This window comes from Cornus florida, unplaced genomic scaffold (genome assembly GCF_030987335.1).
Source record: "Cornus florida cultivar Cherokee Brave unplaced genomic scaffold, ASM3098733v1 CherokeeBrave_3.0.0_Hap2_Chr01, whole genome shotgun sequence".
Classification (NCBI taxonomy): domain Eukaryota; kingdom Viridiplantae; phylum Streptophyta; class Magnoliopsida; order Cornales; family Cornaceae; genus Cornus; species Cornus florida.
The window spans coordinates 99952958-99975150 of record NW_026775571.1 but is presented as its reverse complement, the minus strand read 5'-3'; the positions used below and the strand labels follow the sequence as shown (position 1 = coordinate 99975150).

The following is a 22193-nucleotide window of genomic DNA, read 5'->3' as shown; positions in this document are numbered from 1 at the left end:
TGTTGAAATTATGAATTTATTCTATATATATAATTTCATAACTGCCTCTACAACAAATTTATCTCAAAATATGTTTTACTTCATATTCTAATGCTCATCATTAATAAGACTTGCTAGACTTGGGCCTTTATTTTAGTATTGTGATTTAGCTGATTTGGGCTTATGTTCGACCAGTTGTAACCTTCAAAGGATGAGAGAGATTAATGTGTATCAAAAAAAGTAAAAGGTGTGACTCAAGATTTGCAAATGTGGGAGAATTTTTTTTTGAAGAGTTGACAAAACACATAGTGTGCAAATGAATTAAACTCTTTATTTTATGCACTAAAATCTCGTATTAAAATTTAAAGAAATACTCCTACTTTGAAGCTGAATTTAAATAAGTTAAAAACTGCTACTCTGTCCCATATTAAGCATCTACAGCAGCCTAGCCAAAGGACCTAAATTTTTTAAATTTGACCCAGTTGTAAGAAAAAATAAAAAGATTCATGGACAAGAATTTAGGCGTTGAGTTTAATGAATTCAACATAAATGTTTATCTCTGTGTGACTAACAAACACGTGGTTGACTAAGGTTGGTTCCGACATGTTCTCAGATTCAACAGATACTTAATGTTATACTTATGTAGCATGAAAGTGTCAATTTATTTATTTATTATTTTTTTTTTCATAAGTAAAGTAAAAGTGTCAATAAAAATTATTCTATCACCTTCACACATTTCCTGTGTGCTCGCTTTTGGAGGTGAAAGAGAGCTACTATATATTTTAAAACACATTCCTGCTGGAATTTGTTTTTGTCATCTCAGACACTGTCCCGAACATTGCCAACAGACTCATTGGCATGGATGGGTGGTTTAACAAGAAAAATTAGAAGTTGAAAACTGAAATGGATGGGTTTAACAAACTTGGTGCTTACGAACAGCCCTTTTCTTTCTTTTTTTTGATAAGTACGAACAGCCCTTTTCTTATATTTGTATAAAAAAGAAAAAAAACAATTATAAAAGTCTTCTTTCAATATATTTCTTAACCTAACAATATATAAATAAACAAAAGGTGAAAATTGTAAATGGCAAATAGATCAGCTATGTATTGTTTCTCTTCCTGTTTCGCCGGCCCGGTGGTCTGTTCCGGAAACTAATTTTCTAAAGCTCAATTTTGATGCTTCTTTCAATAGATCTCGTCGGTGTTGTGCGGGTGGATTGATCCTCCAGAACCATTTCGGCCAGCCACTTAAGGTTGCTTCAGTTTTTCTGGTTAATGTTGGTAGTCCCTCTCTGGCAGAGAGTTTGACTTTAAGGGCTGCTTTACTGTTTCTGCAATCTTGGGACTACCATAATGTGATTATTGAAAGTGATTGTCAGTCGGTGATGCGTTTGAGGGCCTCTGAATCGGGTCAATTAGTTGTTTTTAATGATATTCATCTCCTTCTTTGGGAGTGGTTCCCCAATCGGAGAATGGTGTTGCTCATTTATTGAGTAAGAAGGCCCTGGAAAGGGAGTGTGATGATTCGAATTGAAGTATATGGTCCTAGTGGTTATTAAATGCTCTCTGTCCATATTGTGGTTCTTCCTTCTCTTGAATATACGTTGGTTTGTTGGTGTTAAAAAATATATATATATATAGATCAGCCATGTATTGTTAAATTGATAATGTATTTGGTATTATTAATGCAATTTGCATATTTTTCAGTCATGCCCCTAATGCTTACAAAACAACTATTGGTGAAATGACAAAGTAGTAGTTTTATCTAAAAAGAATTATGTGCAGTACAAAGAGAGAATAGTCAAGTAACTAATCAGTCAAAACCATTATACTGTATAATATGTTGTATGAGTGTTACATTTTCGATGTAAGGGTCATACATCGATGTAGCAGATTGCATAACTGATTTACTAACACGATGTGAAAAGGCGAAGAAAAGTTCCAGTCCGTCGACTAAACCCTCATATCCCATTGAAATTAAGATTTGAATGTTAAAGCCCGACCAACATCCTTCATAAACGCGCCCACAGCCGCGTATTCATCAAACGCTCTTTCAAACGCATTACACCGAAACAACTCTGGAAAAAACAGCCAAAATCCGGTACTGAAAACAAAAGCCACCGTTAATGAGCCAGAGATGATTCGAGGCAACCGATACTTGTCGGTGACCACTTTCTTCACTGCAATCTCAGCCATCAAACAAAGCCCGTGGAGCAAGAAGAGCCGCGTGATGTCCCAAGTGGGCCTCTTGCGGCCCAAGTAGTAGAATATGAGCTCGTGCATCAGGCCCGACACCAAAAATGTGCTGAAAATTGCTGGTAAAGGGGCCCATTTTCGGCCCAAAAGCTGGGTTGAGAACCCAAGGGTGGGTTCGTATACAGTCGGGCGTAGAATACGACTCACCATCATGTTCCACCTTCGACCCCAGAAGTCTTGTAGTGAGCTTGAAAGGTACGGCTCGTCAAACTGTGGCTCGAGCTCAAACCCCAAAAGGGTCCTAGCCAGGGCTGCAACCATGGCAAACATGATCTCCAAGGCAAAGTATATATGGAAGCAATACATGACAAGTATAACCTTTGGATGTATATATTCACTGTAATCATACACGCGTACAAACAAGACCAAAAGCAGAATTTTGGTAGCATAATTCAAAGCCGATTTCTGACCTTTTTTGGACGTTTTGGGAGATGGGTTTTGTACGATTTTGATGGGAAGAGAAGCGATTGCAGCAAATTGAGGGAGAGAGATTGAAGGGTCTGATAAAGGACCTTTACCAAATGCAAACATGAGGAGTTTGAAGTTGGCGAGCCAGGCAATGAAGAAAGCGCTTGTGCCTCCAAGATGCATAGAGCGGAGAGTGAGAGGGAGGGCTAGGAAAAGACACACCACAGGGACTATTGTGAGCAGTCTGAGTGTGCCTTTGGGAACAATCTTGCCAATACCATAGCAGTAGCATAGAGATGTGAAGACTGAGAGCCATGCTTTGATGAAGTTATTGATCTCTCCTTCCATCTCTCTCTCTCTCTCCCCCCCAACTTTTTTGATATGTAACGTTTGGAACTCATATATGTAATCTCCTTTTATACATAGAAATAGCTGTGATAAAGACCTTAGACCTAGTAAGATACGTATATGTCATTGTTAAGGTCATGGAAAAGGAGTGTAATATAAAATCTATCAGTTATGCAATAATGTTAAAACACCCATTTATACCATTTATTATTATTATTATTATTATTTTTTTTTTTTTTTTTTTTTTTTTTTAGATAACATAGGGATGGCATTAAATGGGGCATACCCCAAGAGTGAATCTATTTCTCCTTGCTCATATCCTAACTAGGGAGGCTAATAAATTTTGGAAGGTGTTGCGAACTAAAAAAATTGGTGTCATATGCTTTCATTTGTAACACTTGCTTACTCCATATATTATCTCAAAAGAGTATTGAAAAGAAAAATGCCTTGAACAATCACGATTGTATCATGACCATCCCTAGGACAACTCAATTGAACAACTCAATTGAGAATTGAAACGCGTGTAAATCTGTACTCTTAACCAAAGTCTACGAGATAGCAGGATGCAAAGTCCAATCGAAATTTTCCAAATTGGTGGGTGTCTCAAGAAAATTGAGTTTTGCATAATTAACGTTGGGCCATGCTTTTCTAAATTTAATTATTCCCAGAACTAGAAGTAAATTTCTGGTTGATATTTGAAAAGAACCAACGCTTTCAACAATCGCTATTGTACTCAATTGAGAATTGAAATGTGTGTAAATCTGTGGACTTAATACAATCGAGAATTGAAATGTGTGTAAATCTGTACTCTTGACCACCAAAGTCTACGAGATCCAATCAAAATTTTCCAAATTGGTGTCTTGATATGATGATAAAGATGTCGAAACCACCAAACCCTATGGCTACACATCATTTTAGACTATAATTGCTTTAGGACCTACTCTCCATTATAGAGGGAAGATATGCAGGCATTTACTTCACCGGGTCCATTTGATCAGTGGAGGGTGTACCCTATCAAAACAACCTTATTCCAACCTAGCAAACTTTCAGAAAGAAATTATACTAATGCTTCACTACAAATACCCATTCGACTTGAAATAAGACAAATATGGCAGAGACAACAGGAGGTTAGATGTTTACTCTTACCATAATCTGGTCTGCAAAAGCCATAAAAGGAGAGAACCCCTGTCAAACAGCAACCAAAGATCTAATTTAAAAATTAAAAAATAGTTATTATTATTATAATAATAGCAAATTCGTAGTTAATCATCTGAATATATGTGATACTAGAAAATGGTAAATATATTCTAAACTGAATGACTAAATCACATTGTGTAAAAGCATGAATACTAAAAACAATAGAACTACACCATTCCGAGGAAGCTCGGTGTTTTAGAAGCATGACCAGTCATACAAAACCAACAATTTTTTAGCAACATTCTTAACTTGCTTACCTCTCTTCTTTTCTTTTTGTTTCATAAAGTAATAACTTTCGTTTTTTCTTCTACCCTTCCCAAACTCAACCACTGTGGGTAGCTAGATCCCACCCTTCAAGGGGACTCATTGCTTCTCCTTTTTTGGTTTTGTATTTCCTCGTCCATAAGGTCAAAATTCCAGCTATTATATAACACACAATATAGGACAACTAGTTTCCACATCACTGGTGCTGCTCATATATCTGCATATAAGTCTCAGAGAGTGCAACCATCTGAGGAAGAGTTTCCGAGACATGCAGATCCTGCATCTCATACCTGAAAGCAAGGAATTCAGACTAGTCAGTTAATCGGATTATAATATTCAGTTATATATATATGGAAATAAACTAGGATATAGAATTACCAGAGTTCTTCAGACTTCCGTTGTACAAACACCCTATATGATCCTTCGCCTGGTTTGCCATCATGAACAATATTGGCAATCAAATCATACTTTGACCGCAACCTCTCACTCTTTTTAGGAGTTGGCAAAGGAATATAATCCTTCAGCTCTAAATTCTTCACAGGAAAATTAACTGAGAGAAAGAAAACATGACACTAGTAAGGAACACAGGGAACTGGAACACGGTATTAAGATTCGCTGAATTGAATACATGAATAAGTAAAGAAGATATTTTAGTATTACTTTATCAGTCAAATGGACAACAGAGATGCTAAAAAAAAAGGTCTCAACATGAGAGGTAAAAGTTTCAAATCCTTAATCTCAAGGGAAATATATAAACACTCTTTTAAGTCATTTTCCTTCAAATTTAGGTGAAATAAAAAAATTTCCACCACATAAATTTGTGAGAGACCTGTGAAACTGTTTTGTAAATCATTTTTTCTGTCCACCAACTTAAGCCTGTACATTAAGAAAGTCCACAAGGAATTACAATCCCTAGATCCATCACGCAAATCATAATCGGATTAGAACAATATAGAAACTCACCAAGTGTGGGATTTTTCTCCACAAAGAAATTGTTTTTCGTAAAACGGCGCATGTGGAGAATTAGATACTGCGGCAGTCTGGTAACACGATATCTCATCCTTGCTATACGAGGACGCACAACTTCTGTGACAGACTCACCATCAAACTTCTTCAGTATATTGAAAAGTGGAACCTAAAGCATAAAACAAGTGAAATTGAAATTGAGTATATAGGGAAGATAACAAAAAATGCATTAGTAGAACATCTTTTATTAGGTCACTTTTTCAAAACCTCTTCTACAGAGTATATTGACCTAAATCTTAATGTTAACAACACTCTAAGCCCCGGTTCGTTTTGCTGTAACTTAATGGCAAAACAGTCTGAGACTCTGAGGCTCAATTCATTTCAAAAAAACAAAATGTGGGAAATGAGCACACAGAATTCTGTAGAATGAGGCATTCATTAAATAGCAGAAATTGGTGACATGCTAAAATTAATGGTGTGATCCATGAAACTGAATGAATGGAGCATACAATGGCATTAAAGAAATGATCATGTTGGAGAATGAAAGGACTTCAATCTATAAAAACGTTGTTTGATTTAAAAAGATAAGGGCTAGAAATCCAAAAAATAGTTGCCCTCATTGATGGGTAGGTTCTAACTAAAAGCAATGTAGCCAAGCTTAAATAAATAAATAAAATAAAATAAAGAATCAGTGAAGCAATTCCAAATATAATTCAAATTTTCTTTCTTCTCTCTATTTTTTGAGGTTTAGGGAGTAGCCAGCATGATATGGTATCAAGAAAGCTACAAAAGCAGGTTCATGGGCAGGTTGGCATGCATCTCAGTGGCATCCAAGTCATTTGCGCAGAATGAAAACTCTATCGAAACTTCATGACTACAAAGCCCACAACCTGAAAATGGCAAGCTCCTACATGAGCAAGCATGGCACCAGGCAACAATTTCAAAGTCCATTAGGTATCAAGGAGATCTCTTACATGAAGATGAAATAAAGGACTGCAAGATCATTCATAAGCTGCATAGACTTTGAAAGACAGGATATATCCTGAGCAGGAGGAGAAAGAAAGATGAATTATGGAAGTTGCTAGGGATCTTCTTTCAAGAATTCTAGAAAAAAAAAAAAAAAAAAACATTATCTCCCTCTCTCAGAATGTGCGCGTGCACACACAAAGGGGAAAAAAACACTATGACTAGAGCAAAGATTGCAAGACATCTTTTTTGTTACATAACATAATTAATATTATTCAATGACAGACAACCTGCATCCAAATATTAGTGAGATTTTCTGGGGCAATAAGTTATAGCTTGCATAAAAATTGAGAGAGATGCAATATTCTCTCTTTTCATAGAATCGGAAGTAGGATTGTAGGATCTCATAGGATACCGATCCACTAAATCGTATCATTTTGTTCTTCTTCCGGATTTATTTCGGCCTACAATTATTTTTGGACTAATATATTTAATCATTTTAAATATAAATTCCAACTCTTTAGCCTAATTACATTAAAAAATAAAAAACAAAAACCAAAGAACTAAACATCAAATGTAGAGACGATCAAACTCTGAATTTCAAAGGTATGGTTCAAAACTTCAAAATTTTCCTCTATTTTGTTCTATTCTTCTTAATTTCTCCTCTTCTTTTTTTTCAGTACAAGGAACAAAAAGAATTCTATTTTTTCACCTATTATTTGTCCATTCTGAAACAAAAACAAAGAGAGACTTCATTTTTTCTGTTGTTTTTTTATATCTTTGTCTTATTCCTTTTTTTTTTTGAGCCAAAAAGTAAACTTTTCAACTAAATTGCTCATGCAATTAGGCAACTAAATTGTACTTTTCTCTCTCTAATTCTCTGTTCCCTTTTAGGCTTTACTTCAATTTCGTCTTTGAGATTTTGCTTGATTGTTATGCTGAATTTTTTTTGAAATCAAAAAATTGATTTTAAGTGTCTGTCATGTGTGTTAATATCTTTTAATGTTAATTGATTTTGCTAGAGTGTCTCATTTGGTTATTTGGCTTTATTCTCTACTTATATCGAAAATATTTGATTTAGCAAGTTAGTTTGAGTTACATTTCTAATAGTTTTATAGCACGATTAGCAGCTTACAATTCTCGATCCGACCCTACGAATCCAATCCTATGGACCTCTCATCGATCCTACGTAGAATCCCTATCCTAACAACCTTGATTTAGTCTTAGTTTTGCACACACTAGAGCTTCTTCACAAGCCCAAGTAACGCTGTAACGCTATTTCAAGATATAATCCAATATCCAAACCATAGTAACACAAGTTAACGCATTTTTAATTATCTAACTCTTTTTGTTCACAATCAAAATTGAGCCAAGTCTAGTGAGATCAATCTTTGCAGGATAACTAATCATGCTTGAATGATTTCAAAGCTATCTCAAGAGGCAGCCAAGATTTTCAAGCACATATTTCTCATTCATCACCACTTATCTAAATCCGTGTCTAATAGTTCTAAAGAATTAAATATTGTTCAAAACTCGTATGATAATAATATTGAAAAGTACTGACATTTTCAATCAAATATTTCACAAGTTCAAACAAAACCATATGATAACACAGATGGCTTGGCAAGAACTGGGCAACCAAATTCTTATCCTTTGTAGGAAGGTGTCAACTTATAAAAATCTGTCTTATTTACTATACAAGTGTACTGGTGCTCAATTTTCATAATTCCTAAGAAGGTTCTTGCAGAGACTCAAGCTATTCTCAGACATTTCTTATCAACCTGCAGGGCGAGTGAAAGCTAAGGAGGCACCCTCTAGAGGAATACAGAGAAGACCATGGAACCATCTGCGGTGTTAGAACATCACAAAACCTATCAACCTGCAGGCTAATTCTATCCTTCTAAAGTTTCAAGCTGTAAGCAGTAAATGAACTGTTGAAACAGCAATTGGTTCTTAGGCACTAGTGACGCTTTTGATGGATGAACACCAAAATGTAATAACATCACGTCTGTCCAAACAATTTGTATAGTTTTTTTATTGCACACTGTTAACTTATATGATGTATTAATTTACTTGAAATTTCTTCCATGCTTTTCGATCTTCCAACAAATTTTCCCAGAATCAAAATTTCAATATTCCATTCAACCAACAAGCAAGTTTGAACATTTTAACCACAATAAACAACAGTCAACCCTAAAAGCAGTGACAAGATAAGATGCTAAAGCTTGTTGATAAGGAAACTACAATAAACACTGAACACATACCTGTGGAATTATATTTTTCTCCATCACATCTTGAAAAAGTGGTGGTGGTGGCAAGTCCAGCCCAAGCATTAAGAACGGCATTCTGCTTGTCTCAGTGACAACACCACCCTGTTCAGTTCCACCTTCTGCACCAGTGCCATTATTCTGTTCATCACCATTTTCTCTCTTCTCAGAGATGGCTCTGCCATGAGTCTCTTTCACAACCTCCAATTCTCCCTAATGAGCAGAATGCATTCCTTAGATGAAACGTATACAAAAAGAAATTGAAACATTTACTTTTGTGACCAAAATGCCAAGATGTAACAACAAACCTGAAAGCATTGATGGATGATACTGCTGCTTTTCTTCGAACTTTTAAGATCTGTATGCAGTGTATTAAGAAGCCATGACATAAATTCAACTGGGTCAGACTGCGCACCTATCCGGAACCGTTTCTTACTGGCTTTCATCACTGCCTGCAGAAACTCATGTGGGCTCACCTGTAGTAGACATGCTTGAATTAGACAAAAATGGTTTCATGTTTCCAACCCATAATTAAAATGTGTTTTGTCACCAGAAACAAACCTGTCCCTTGAAGTTCCGTGCATGCCAAATCTTTCTCGTGAGTTCTCCAAATCGTTGAACAAGTGGAGATTTGTTGTGTTGGTAATTTTCAGGGATAAGGAAAAAATTCCTCAAGGGGGTAACGCGCATCAAAGATTGAATTGTGACATTCACAAAATCAGTTTCCTTGATATTATTCAGTCCCACCTGAAAATTTGCCAAGATCGAAAAATCATCATCGAAAACACTATACGAGAACCAAATTGTGACATTTGACAATACATATGAAAGATGAGAAAAGACAAAAATGATGACAATAAGCAAGAATGCAATTTATTGTTACTAAGAACTGAGCTACATACCATTCCAGGAAGATAATCAGAACCATCAAGCGCCCTAGACCACTGCTTGTTTCTATCAAGCTGATCAACTTGTTCCCTACTAAACCTGTGAAAATAATATCAGAAGATGAGAACAATAAATATACAGAAGTTCATGAGTTGAGATACTCATTTTAGCAAAAATATATAGAGGATGCTATAGTAACTCCCCCCCTCCAAAAAAAAATTTGTATTCAATTCACTGCATGCCAGAAGAAAAAGCACTGAAACAAAAATATCGCCAAACCTTGGGTACAGAACGTGTCGTATGTCATCCAATGATGGGTCGTTAATTTCATATCCATCAGGGAGGCAATAAACTTTCTCAGTCCGAAGGTTGATATAAACATGGTGCCCTGCTTCAAGGCTGTGGGTGTATGCATGAGATTTCTGCCCTCTTCCTTGGTAATACTTCCCACAGACCAAACAAGCATAAACATTCAAATTTGATAGGGAGACAGAGCAAAACTTCTCAAAATCAAAATCTAGAACCTGCAAAAGATAAAGAATCAAATAATTCAGGTGTAAAATCATTATTGTAAAGACTATCAATTTATGATAGATGCATAAACAAACTATTAGAAATTCACATTTAATTAAAAAAATTATTGCATCCTATCATACCCATGTAGCACTTAAATATCTACAGAAACACAGTGTTCTCTAAGGCACACATGAGGTTCTATTAAAGCTAGATGAAAGCATAAAACAATTAAAAAGATGATTTTATCTCCACATCGAGACCAATGAACCTATAACAGATCTTCCTTAAACATGTATTCACTTATAATCAAATGAAAAATGCAAGTAGTGAATAGAATAGCAAAAGGGTAGTAAAATTGAGAGAAAGACAAGTTGAATACCTGACGATTCACAGTATCGAGATAAGGACAGTCCTTACGAAGTTCGACCATGCGGTTGCGCATCCCTTGACTCTGTCCTCTGCTACTATGATCATCATCATCTTCCTCATCATCTTCATCGTCTTCCCCATCAACTCTATGACCATTTCGCCCAATCGTTACACCATTGTTTTCAACTCTACCCCTATTCCCTTCTCTCCTCTCATCATCCTCCTCATCATCGTCATCATCATAAGAAGCAAGTGGAAGGAGAGCATTATCGAAAGCAAGGCGAGGTGGTGAAGGAGAAGGAGAAGTCTGCTGAAGCACCTTCTGCCTCTTCGGGTATTCCTCTCCCTCCGTGTTCTCTTCTTCTCTATTTGTTTTCATCCTCTTCACAGGCTATTCCAATTTCACTGTTGAGAGATGTAATCCCATCAATTACTTTATATAGTAAACATATTCTAGCATTCTAAAGCACCAATTTAAAACCAAAATCTAAACAAATACTAAAATATAACAATGCTTAGAATTCTATACAAAAGCACTTCCCCTAGGGCTTCATTATCAACGTGTATATATATATATATATATATATATATATATATACTCACACGTGACTCTGTGAGTTTGATATATGAACCAACGGATAAGTATGAATTGATTTTGATTTATTTACAACAAAATTAAATCGACTAAATGAGAAAGGTCGAGTCGGTTTATTTTCTAGGGCATAAAAGCTACAGAATTATAACACACAAGTTCCTTGTGTGTGTATATATATATATGAAGTATGAACGAACCTGTGAATGAAGCGGAAAGATTAATTGATTGTTTTGCTGGAATTGGCCGTCGAATCGGTAGGGTTCGTTGATTGCTCGAAAATGTTGCTCGCAGTTGTGACTTGTGAGTTCAAACCTTCACTGTATTTTCTGTGAGGACAAAGAAGTATAAATTATCAAATCTTGTATTGGACAGTTATGGGCCCATGGGCCGGGTAAAACAAGCCTAGCTATCAGATCCGTAAGTGATAACCTTCTCCGCAAGAACCCTAAATTCAAAAGCTATAACAAACCTACAATGCTTCTAAAGAACACAGACTCACAGTTCCGAACCTCTAGAATAAAAGCACTGAAAATTCCACCATTAAACGCTTTAGATGCCTAATTGATAAAATAATTCTAAAAGTGAGAGAGAGAAGGGAAAAAAAAAAAAAAAACACAATGAGTTGAAAGTGAGTATTAGGGTTTGAAGTTTGAACAACGATTAAAAATTCTCCATTAACTTTGAAACCCCTAATTCTAACATTAAAAACTCCAATATTAAAAACGATTGCATATTTATATTCATACATACATATAGAGAGAGAGAGGAAGGGGAACCGGGAAGACCTTGAGAGTATCGGCGCGGTGAGAGAGGAATGGGTGGTGCCGTCTCTAGAAGGCCGCCGATCGACGAGGAAGAAAAGAGATAAAGAGAGTAGTGGACCCGAGCGTTGTTTTCACCTTCTCTGTTAAGCGAGCAAAATACCCATTGCAATATGTGTGTAATTGTGATGGAGTCGTGATCTCTTGTTCCGTGTGAGTGATAAAATTAATCCACATGGACTGATGGATGTTTTTTAAATTCACTTATTGCATTTCTTTTTATTACGAAATCACTCTAATTATATATAATTTTACAAAAATTGAACAAAATTCAGACAATAAATATATAAAACCCAAAAAATAAAACAAATAAAATAAATCGCTTAATTCTTCATATATATATATATATATATATTATACACACTAATTCTTCATATAAATATATATATGAATATATATATTTATCATAGGGCTGTAAATAAACTGAGCATAAAAGTTCGATTCGGGTTCGGGCTCGTTCATTTAGTAAACGAGCCGATCTTGAACTCAATTTTCAAACTTGTTTCAGACTCAATTTTCAAACTCATTTAGTAAACGAGCTAAATTCGGCTCGTTAAGCTCGTGAACAAACTCGCGAAGTAAAGGCCCATTTATAATACTATTCTACAATTAAAATGTATAGCCCATATTATACCATTCTCTATGTAAAAATTTTAGAGCCCAAAAATATTTGGCCCAACTTACACCATTTCATTAATAAGGCCTGCAAACTTATATATAATTAACCCATAATTCAAATAACATTGAATCTTTTCCACTAATAATTAACACATCTCAACCCTTGATTTGTAAAAGTTAAAGAAAACATAAGAATAACCTAGAAGTATATATCTACAACCGTAAATTCGCAATGCTCTTCACTTCTTCAGCTCCGCCCTCCGTAGAATGGTCTTGCCGGCAGCTCCTATGTTGTTATCTCATCATGCAACACAAAGTTATTCTCTCTCTATATCTCTCTAACGGATTTTAAGGTGTAGATCTAGGATAAAACCTTTGAAAGGTTTGATTTCATTTTTAAATTTGTTCTCTATTTCTAATTTTTTATTTCTTGTCTAAGATGGATCATGGAGTCCAAATGAATTTCTTCTTGTTGAAGATGAAGATTAGATAGATTTCTTTCTAGCCAGAGATAAGGTCGTATTTCATGAAAGAGATTACGATAATTTCCTGAATATGTGATTCGATCCCGAGCCCAAGTTTGTCGAATCTCTACCGAGCCGAGCCCGGGCTGGGTTAGGCCAAGCTCGACGGAACCTGAGCACCATTCTGGAGATATCAAACAGAGCTCGAACAAGCCAAAGCTAGTTCATTTGCAGCCCTACACACAAAGTAATAAATAAACAGATATATGTAGCACTATATAACCTAAGCTTTGGAGAGAGAGGCTTGTTTTAGATTAAAAGGCATTTAAAATTTGAGGGTCATTTCATGCCCATTTTGATGGTGTCACTGGCGGGAAAAGTGTTTTGGGGTATGAGTAATAGTAATTTTTTAAAGGTATTTCAGTGTGATATATGGCCAAACCTGAGGGGGTGTCAGTAAAATTAATCCAAAATAGGGAATTATTTTCTATTATTGAAACTTGATCAAGTGGTTCAGGACTAAACTCGTTCCTAGTAGATTTAAGATAGGGAAAAAAAAAAAAAAAAAAGGGATAAATGCTCCGACACCCCTAAGGTTTGAGTTTATTACTTTCTGGATTAAATGTTCCGACACCCCTTGAAGTTTAAGTTTATTACTCTTTGATTAAACTTGAGCGAAAATTGCTATGACACTCCTTCAAATTTGATTTAATTTGCTCTCACACCCTTGATAAAATCAAATACCTAAATTACCCTCCATCTTCACTTTTCTTTTTACCCACCCTTGATATATATATATACTCCACCACCATCCATGCCCTACCTCTCCCCAGCACCACCATTGGCGCCTCACCCTCTTTCTCTCTCTACCACCATCATCAACTCCTCTCCATCCAAACGCGTCACCCTCTTTGTCTACCACGCCGATAACTTCTCTCCAAATGTTTGTTTTTTTCTCTCTTACAAGAGCAAGCAATCCCCACGGTTCGTGCAAGATATAAAAAATCTTCCTTCCAATTTCTCACTGTTTTCTAACCAAACTTAAGTGCCAAGTTCTTTAATTTTAAATTATATAATATTTTGTTAAATATTTTGAGTTACAGTTGACTTATATTCTAAATAATTTAATCCAAACCCACTTAGAAACAATAGATAAGAGTCCACAAAATTTAATCTACAGTTTGAGCTCAAATATATTACTCCCTCCGTCCCAATATAAGTGTCACTTATGGGGAGTAGTAATTTTTAAGGGGACATGTGGGATCATGTATTGTCTGCCTGAAAAATTACTAAGTTGTCCTTTTAAGTTTTGAATATTGAAGTTTGAAATTTAAACTCAAAGAACATTTTTGGAATGATATGAAATATATTGTTTGAAAAAGGAAAGTGGACATTTATTTTGGAACAGAAAAAAAAAAAAAAAAAAAAAAAAAAAAAAAAAAAAAAGCATGACACTTATTTTGAGACGGAGGGAGTAATTTACAAATAAAGAACTAAAGATCTTCTAAAATTTGGATATGATTACTGATCTTCAAAAACATTGGTCTCCAAAGCAACATTTAGTAATGAATAAGAATTCCATGGCAATAACAAATTATATAATGTACTGAGAACAGTGGGACCAATCGATTTAATCACGGTTTAAATGGAAATAAGGAGGTACACCAACAATTTGAATAGGAAAGAAAAAGAGAACATGTGATTATAACACTAATTCCACTGTAGCATCTTTTAAGGGTGGTTAGAGAAAGAAAGTGGGGATGGAGGGTAATTTTGGTATTTAATTTTATTAAGGGTGTGAGGACAAATTAAACCAAACCTCAAAGTCTCATGTTTGTCGAAACATTTAACCCGGAAAAAAAAAAAAAAAAAAGTAGGTTCGGAGGGGATTGAAACACATCAGAATATTCACGAATCACAATTCTCTTCTTGGTTTTCTTTTTGGGAATGGAACCTCTCCAAGAATAGTTCTCTCGAGGCATCTATATGTATTAATCCTACGACTCCTAAGGCGCCACATCAACAACTTATTTTTGACTCGTTCAAAAGACTAAAAGTTACTACACTTTATTTAAATATCTAACTATATTAAATTACAAGTTTACCCACATTCAAAAAAACTTTTTTTCTCTTTCTCCTCTCTTCCTTCTCTCTCCTATATATATCATATATATATCCAGATTGGTAAATATATATATATACAGATTATATACGGAGTATTTCTTGATCCGCCATTGACAACTCTCTCTTTCTCTCAAACCTCATCTTTCTTTCTTTCTTTCTATGTCGTTCCAGATGTCGCATCGAATTGGGTTCACAAGAATCCGTTGAAAAGTGACGAACAAATGCTTCAAACCTTCAATCAACAAAACTGTTCAAGCTTGAAGCCTTCGAATCAATTAATAATTCCAATGTTTGGTGATGGCAATCAACAAAACTGTCCAAACTCTTAAATATATATTATTGGAGAACGGATCCTATTGTAAACATGGAAGTCGGATTACAAAATCCATGGCCACCTTCTCCGAGCGCATGGACGCCAGAGACAACATCCCCAAGACTCTGACGTATATGTATATAATCTGTATATATTCTCTCCTATATATAACATATATATATATATATATATATAGAAGAGAGGAGAAAGAGAAAAAAAGTTTTTTTTTTTTTTTTTTAATATGGGTAAACTCTAATTTAATATAATTAGATATTTTAAGAAAGTGTAGTAACTTTTAGTATTTTGAACAAGTCAAAAATAAGTTGTTGATGTGGCGTCTTAAGAGTCGTAGGATTAATTCCTATAGATGCCTGGAGAGAACTATTCTTGGAGACGATCCGTTCCCTTTCTTTTTGGTCCTAGTTTTTTACTTTCTCAAATTAATGTATCTTTAGCTGCCCCCTTCGTTCTTCCCTCTGTTTTGCTCCCCACCCCCTCCCATGGTTCTTCCCATGGGGGTGGGGAGGTGCCGATCCTCGCCTCACACCGAGTAATAAACTCGGCGTGTTGTACATAGTCGCTCGGTGGGTGGGTTTTTTACGCCGTTTCGTTGTTGTTTTGTTAGATTTGCTTCTTTAGGCTTGTTTCTGGCTTGACGGGGTAAATCTGCTTTTGGTTTTCAGACTAGATCTCCGATCTATGTCGGGTCCCCGCCTCTGTGTGGGTTTTGTGGTTCCCGCCTCTGTGTGGTTTTATCCCTGCCTCTTTTGCGGGATTGATTTAGGATTTTTGGGTGGCTTGGGAGTGCAGTTGACAGACTCTTTCAATAGATTCATTCCAGTCGTTCGCAACAAAAATTGCCATGTTGGTGGGTGCTGGACGGTCTCCTATTCCAGAAGCTGCTTAAGTTTTGGTTCTTATGACGATGGTCATGTCTTAGTTTTTGCTTAGGTTTCTTTGGAATCGTCTGCTAGTTTAAGTTTTGTGATTATTTTTGACGTTGTTTGCTTGGCCTGTTTCTTGCTGTTCTTGTAATGGCCTTTTGGCTCTTTCTTGTCAGGACCAAAAAAAAATTAATGTATCTTTTAATAGTTATTGCAATATTTACTAAAAGACATGTAATTTATAATATAACATCTCCATTAGAGGATTTAAGTATGAGGGTAAGAAAAGGGGGAAAAAAAAAAAAGCGACAAAAAGAAAAAAAAAAAAAAATGTGTTTTTTGAAATATTTAAAAAGAGAAAAAGGCTCATTCATTTTTTTCTTTTTCTTTTTTGGAATAAGCCCAATTATATATCAAAATTAGAACATTATTCCTTAAAAAATAATTATTATATAATTTTCTTGAATAAAATAACAAATGAAAGATGACATATATATTATTGAAAATACTATTATATATAAAATATTTATTGCACAGAGTATTATTAAAGAAGCATCAAATACAAGATATATATATATATATATATATATAATTTTTATGAATTAAGTTTATGAATACCATATAATCTTGATAGCCATAGATATATATTTTTTACTTTTTTGACCTCCTGCTTTAGATGTCAAAAAAGTACCACTAGACACTCTTTGGTTCTTGATAGCCGTATTGATTGCATTAGAAATAACAATACTTTTTAGGGTTAAGCAACATTATTGGTTCTCTTTAAAGAGGAAACCTCATTGGTTATTTCATGAACACCTCTAAAGTATAGCACAGAAATATTTCTATTTTTTCTTCTTTTGTGTGTGTATGTCCTCCACAAATAAATAAATAAAACTCACAATACTTTTGAAGCAATTTGAATCTTCTAGTTTCGTTTTCAAAGAAGAGAAGATACGTTTTGTCCATTCAACTCTTTCAGCTGCTCAATCAATGGATTTTGGCTCTAGGCTTTTATCTCCTCATTTTCATGCTTGCACTTGCACTTTAGGCTTAAAATATTTTTTTTAGAAAATATATATATTTTTTTTCAGGTAAAATTTTTTTATTTATTTTTATTTTTTCGTATTTGGCAAAGAACTAGGTGAAGTCTCTCAGAATAACTTGTTGAAAATTGATGGGATAAGTTTTTTTTGTCAGGTTAAAAATTTTTTTTTTCATAAACACTTTACGACAATCAAATATCAAAAAATAAAAAATTATTTTAGAAAAAAATCTTTTACATCCAAATACCTTGTACCACCTTACTCTTTTACAACCATGTGTTTAACTAGGGTCAAGGTCTAAGAGAGAGAGCAGTTTGAGGCTCACTTTAAGATGATCCATGGAAAATGACCCCACCTTTGTTTTTCATACACAATGTGGGATGAGTTTATAAAACCTTCCATAGCATTTAGAAGAACTCAGAATTTGTATACTTTATTCACATATATAGTCTGGTTTCAATTTTATCCAAGCACAACAACAATTTGTATTCTACTATCAACTTGGACATTCAAGTGTTCTACAAATATGATGAGCTGTTTCAAAATATACTGATACTCATATTTCTCGGTTAGAATTGAAATAAAAGAACTCATTACAGGTTCAACCGTCCGTCAAGTAGGTAGAATAAGAAACAAAAGTAACCCTTCGCTGAAGGTAGATAGATTCTCTAGCAGTCAGGACATGTCAAAAACAAAGAGGTGTCTTCTGCAAAATTTGCATTTCAAATACAAAAGCAAGGCTACAATGATAGCTTCCACCAGCAACATGCAGGATTCAAGTGATGTTTGAACTAAGATGAAATATCAATCGCTTCCCCATTTTCTCACTACACTCTCTTTAGCAGAAACCGGGGTATATGCTTGCGCGGGAATGTTTTCAAAATTGGCACGACCAGCTGGATTTCTTGAAATCCTTGATGTTATAAATGTGAATCCATTTCTTGATCCACGTAAAACAAACAACAATGGGTTGAAGATAACGGCAAGTAACAATTCACCTTTTGCAATTATAAGGGACTGAAAAATAAAAGGAGAGAGAGAGAGAGATTAAGAGAGTCACAATATAAAAAGGAACCTAAAAAAAATTAAAGAGGAGGACTTGAGGAGACTTTTTACCAGGACCAGAATGCCTAATATGGCAAGGCTTGTTGGTTGTGCTTCCTTCCAGAAATTGTCATCATTGGACCAACCAAACCATCTAAACCAACCTCCTCCACCAGCATCACCTCCTCCACTCGACTCCTCCCTCTTCTTAATTTCTTTGTCCCATTTTTCAAACTCACTTTTCTTTCCACCAAGTGCACCGTCTAATGCTTTTCTGGCCTGTTCCTGCAACCAAGAATATGCAAAGTAATACATTTATACTAAGGAAAAGTAGAGAGAGAAAGAGAGAGACTTGCATCAAAATGATTAATCTAATGCTTGGTCCATAGAAGGAATACTCTCATACAAAGCCTCTTAGTATTCAACTTGATAGCTTTCTCATCATATGTACTCAAGAAAATAGTATTCAACAGAGACTCACCCAACAACCACGTGCCAGCTATATGAATCCATTTTCCTTTCAACTCAGTATTGAACAAAAAACATTTTATGCCCTTCAACCAAGCTGACAACACTTTATTTCAATTCCATTCATTAACTTAAGTAGTTGATTACAATGACAAATCTTAAATATTCGTGTTAATACAGGTGTAACCAGAAAATATTGCAATTGTTGCCACCAGAACCATGCTCTCATTAGGGCAGTGACACGAGAAGGACAATGTTTCCCCATAACACATATTTCCTCTCTGTTTGAAAGTACACTAGCATCTAAGCAATGACAAATGGAGAAAAAAAATAATGACAAATGGAGAAAAAAAATAATGACAAATGGAGAAAAAAAATAATGACAAACGGAGATATTCTAGTGTGCCTGGATACTATTTCTCTTCACCAAGCCAAAACATACTTAAAATGTTATCGGTATCTTCATGCAGCTTGTGACCTGTTTCACATGTAGGAAATTATCCAGTTAATCAAGTCTACAGGACCTTGGGTTGTATTAGATCAACATTTAGGTAGTCAAAGCCCAAAAATGCATGAATCATAAATTTTGGCCATTATTATCCATGTAGCTGATTTTTAATGGTTGAGGAAAAAAAAGGATCTACTCGACATTTATATTAAGTGATGTAACGGTAAGGTAAATTCATATGCAATGCACAGGAAGGCCACCCAAACTCTGGGGATGAACAGATCCATTAAGAAACTTATTGGTACCTTAATTTGTACTTTAAACGTCCACGATTACATCAGTTCCTTGTTGACTCAATAAGATGAACTAATCATTTAAATGTATTCGACAACTTGCAAGTAGCAAGCCAAACACAACCTGCACATATGATTTTCGAAGTGCATACTGCATATAAATACGATTTTCGTATTTAAACCATAAGAAATTCATGGTCTACCTCATATTACAAGGAGCCATCTCTCAAGGCAATACCAATACATATACAGATTAGAAAACAGAATATCATAAGCTCATTTGGAGTCTGCAACATGACATTAGTGAGACATTCAAATAGAACATGTTATCGAAAGAGTTGATCTCATTCCTCAAATTATTTGGCCTATCTTTGGTTGCACAGAATCGATTGGTCCTGGTCAGTAAATCAGTTGAGTATAAGGATCTAATTTTGTTGCGGGTATCAAATCCAATCCCAAGCTTATTTCATTAATATAGTGAAAAATAGTTGGATTGTTGCCTCCAATTCCAATCGCATGGCTCCATTTTTACAGAATCAAACAAAACCTCAATACCTCAATAGGTTCAACTGCCACCATATTTCAAGTCCAAAACCGAATATCCCACCCACCTTATTACCAATTCACTCAATTCTAAATGACATTTCAAATAGAAATAAGGGACAGTTTTTTTTTTTTTTTTGGCACATAATTGAAGTTCAAATTCTAGTCATATCGAATTTGAAAACCACGATATTTTTAGTTCAAATTCATTCCAAAATTAATTAATGAAATTAGTAAGTAAATAGTGGGACTGTGGGAGAGGCATTATGAAATGCTTATGTTGTCCCATGTGGGAATGCAGGTTCGGACCTAAGAGTAGCCACTCTCTCCAATAATATACCAAATGTTACATATATTACTCCTCTCAGCATCCTACAATGCTCATAACACGTGCTAATGGTCTTTAGTAACCAAACAGATGGAATAAAATGTGCCCCTAGTACCAGTTCCAAGGCCCTAGTAATGTGCAACCAAACACAACCTCAACAGATACAATACACCTCTTACAAAACAGTAATTGTGGAAGGAAAAAAGATATTTTATGTGATTAAATTTAAGAAAAATGACAGAGGTCATCGATTTTCGTTACTGACTGATTGACAATCATCGAGATAAATACTCTAAGAAAAGAGAGACCATCTCGTCTATTGCCGACTAACCATCCTTGTTCGACACTATCTATAGGGGCCACACAAAAAACCCCATCGGCCATGGTAGCATTACTCTTTCCAAACTTAAATGTTGTGGTGATTAAGTAGGCTTCGAAAGTCGGTCCTATTTAGTCGCCCTAAATATTATTGCCCATTGCGCAATGGAGTTCCTAATTAAAGTTATTTTTCTATTACCTAGTCGACCTTTTTTTTTTTTTTTGATAAATTCTATTACCTAGTCTACCTTTGAATTCTTGGTATCATTTCAAAGCCAATTAGGGATCTTATCAAGTGATAGGTAGAAAATAGCATAATAGAGCTTTCTACATCCCAGGAAAACACGGATTGGAACTAAGGTATGGACTTAGAAAATTTTCTTACTTACCAAACAGAAAATGTTCTTACTTACAATACAATAAAATTGGGCAAATAAAATGTTGTGTAACCAAATTGAACAGTTTAACGGAAGCTTTGAGGTTTCTCACCTGTTTACGATTATCTGAGAAGAGGCAATAGAATCTGCCATTGTAGTTGAGCTCTCGCTGCAGAGAAGTCCAGCTTTGGTCAGCGCTTCGATGGCGAGTCGTGGGGCTGAGTCGGATGGGAGACAAGTCCAAACGAGTCGAGGACCGGCGTTGGCCGGCTGTGGGTGGAGGGCGTTGGTTAAGAACCTGCGCCATGGGAAATTATTGCATCTCCATAGGGAATGGCTATTTGGGTAAGTAGTGGGATTTGGACTTGGGATATTAGTAAATTGATTGGAAATTGTTTTTAAAAATTAAAAACTAAAATATATTTGTCATTTTTTTTAAAAAGAATGATATATTTGTAATATTGATGATATAATCAATTCATTTTATAAAAAATACATAAACAAGCAATACCTAACCAATATTGTACTTCATAGGTGAAATCTGCTCTAATGGTTTGTCGATTATGTTGCTTTAAGTTTCAACTTTAAATAAAAATATCCTTTGGTTAAATAAAATAAAATAAAAATATCGTCATTTTTAATGTATATGATTTTTAAAAGACCTGGATAAAAATTATCAAGAGAATGATGGCACATTTCTTAAATTTGAATGACCTGAAAAGAATTGGTCTTCCAAAAAATCATATGTTTTTCAGATAATCTATTGCTATTCTAAATAACCTCTCTAACTTTCTTTTGTCTTCTTCATTCAGTGCCTCCTTGCTCCTTTTTATGGGAGTGGGGAGATGATAGCCGCCTTCCACGATTGCAATAAACTTAGCGTGTTTTAATAAATGTGTTTCGTTAGTGTTTTTTTTTTACGCCGTTTTTGTTTTGTTTGGCTAAATTTGTTCATGTTAAGTTTGTTTTCGGATCTTATGGGTTGATTTGTTGTTTTCTCCGACTAGATCTCTGATCTAGGTTAGTTTTGGTTTTCTCCCGCCTAGATTTGATCTTTTTCTTCTTGATTTGATTTTGTGCAGGGTTTCT

At 35.0% G+C, this 22193-nt stretch overlaps 3 protein-coding genes across 6 annotated transcripts; all 3 read right to left on the bottom strand.

The window, feature by feature from the left end:
- Positions 1-1634: 1634 nt before the first annotated feature.
- LOC132308961 (acyl-CoA--sterol O-acyltransferase 1-like) lies at positions 1635-4583 on the bottom strand. Its single transcript, XM_059807274.1, has 3 exons — positions 4445-4583; positions 4137-4175; positions 1635-3094 (listed from the first exon to the last, which is right to left on the bottom strand). The coding sequence occupies exons 1-3, from the start codon at positions 4467-4469 to the stop codon at positions 1956-1958; spliced, it is 1203 nt and encodes a 400-aa protein (XP_059663257.1). The 5' UTR covers positions 4470-4583; the 3' UTR covers positions 1635-1955.
- On the bottom strand, positions 4202-11978 carry LOC132308944 (uncharacterized). 3 transcript variants are annotated; one of them, XM_059807257.1, is made up of 11 exons: positions 11769-11974; positions 11216-11344; positions 10434-10828; positions 9818-10062; positions 9553-9637; positions 9212-9397; positions 8959-9126; positions 8648-8863; positions 5415-5586; positions 4830-5001; positions 4202-4741 (listed from the first exon to the last, which is right to left on the bottom strand). In XM_059807257.1, the coding sequence occupies exons 3-11, from the start codon at positions 10800-10802 to the stop codon at positions 4648-4650; spliced, it is 1707 nt and encodes a 568-aa protein (XP_059663240.1). In that variant the 5' UTR covers positions 10803-10828; positions 11216-11344; positions 11769-11974; the 3' UTR covers positions 4202-4647. The 3 variants fall into 3 exon arrangements, 2 of the variants coding, with proteins under 2 accessions (XP_059663240.1, XP_059663232.1); XM_059807249.1 differs by having other exon boundaries at positions 11804-11974; XR_009482510.1 differs by lacking the exon at positions 4202-4741 and having other exon boundaries at positions 4862-5001; positions 5415-5537; positions 11804-11978.
- Positions 11979-17745: 5767 nt separating this feature from the next.
- Positions 17746-21460, bottom strand: LOC132308928 (uncharacterized). Of its 2 annotated transcripts, none has more exons than XM_059807239.1 (3): positions 21217-21460; positions 18402-18608; positions 17746-18302 (listed from the first exon to the last, which is right to left on the bottom strand). In XM_059807239.1, the coding sequence occupies exons 1-3, from the start codon at positions 21409-21411 to the stop codon at positions 18090-18092; spliced, it is 615 nt and encodes a 204-aa protein (XP_059663222.1). In that variant the 5' UTR covers positions 21412-21460; the 3' UTR covers positions 17746-18089. The 2 variants fall into 2 exon arrangements, with proteins under 2 accessions (XP_059663222.1, XP_059663215.1); XM_059807232.1 differs by having other exon boundaries at positions 17816-18302; positions 18402-18614; positions 21217-21459.
- Between the last annotated feature and the right edge of the window lie 733 nt (positions 21461-22193).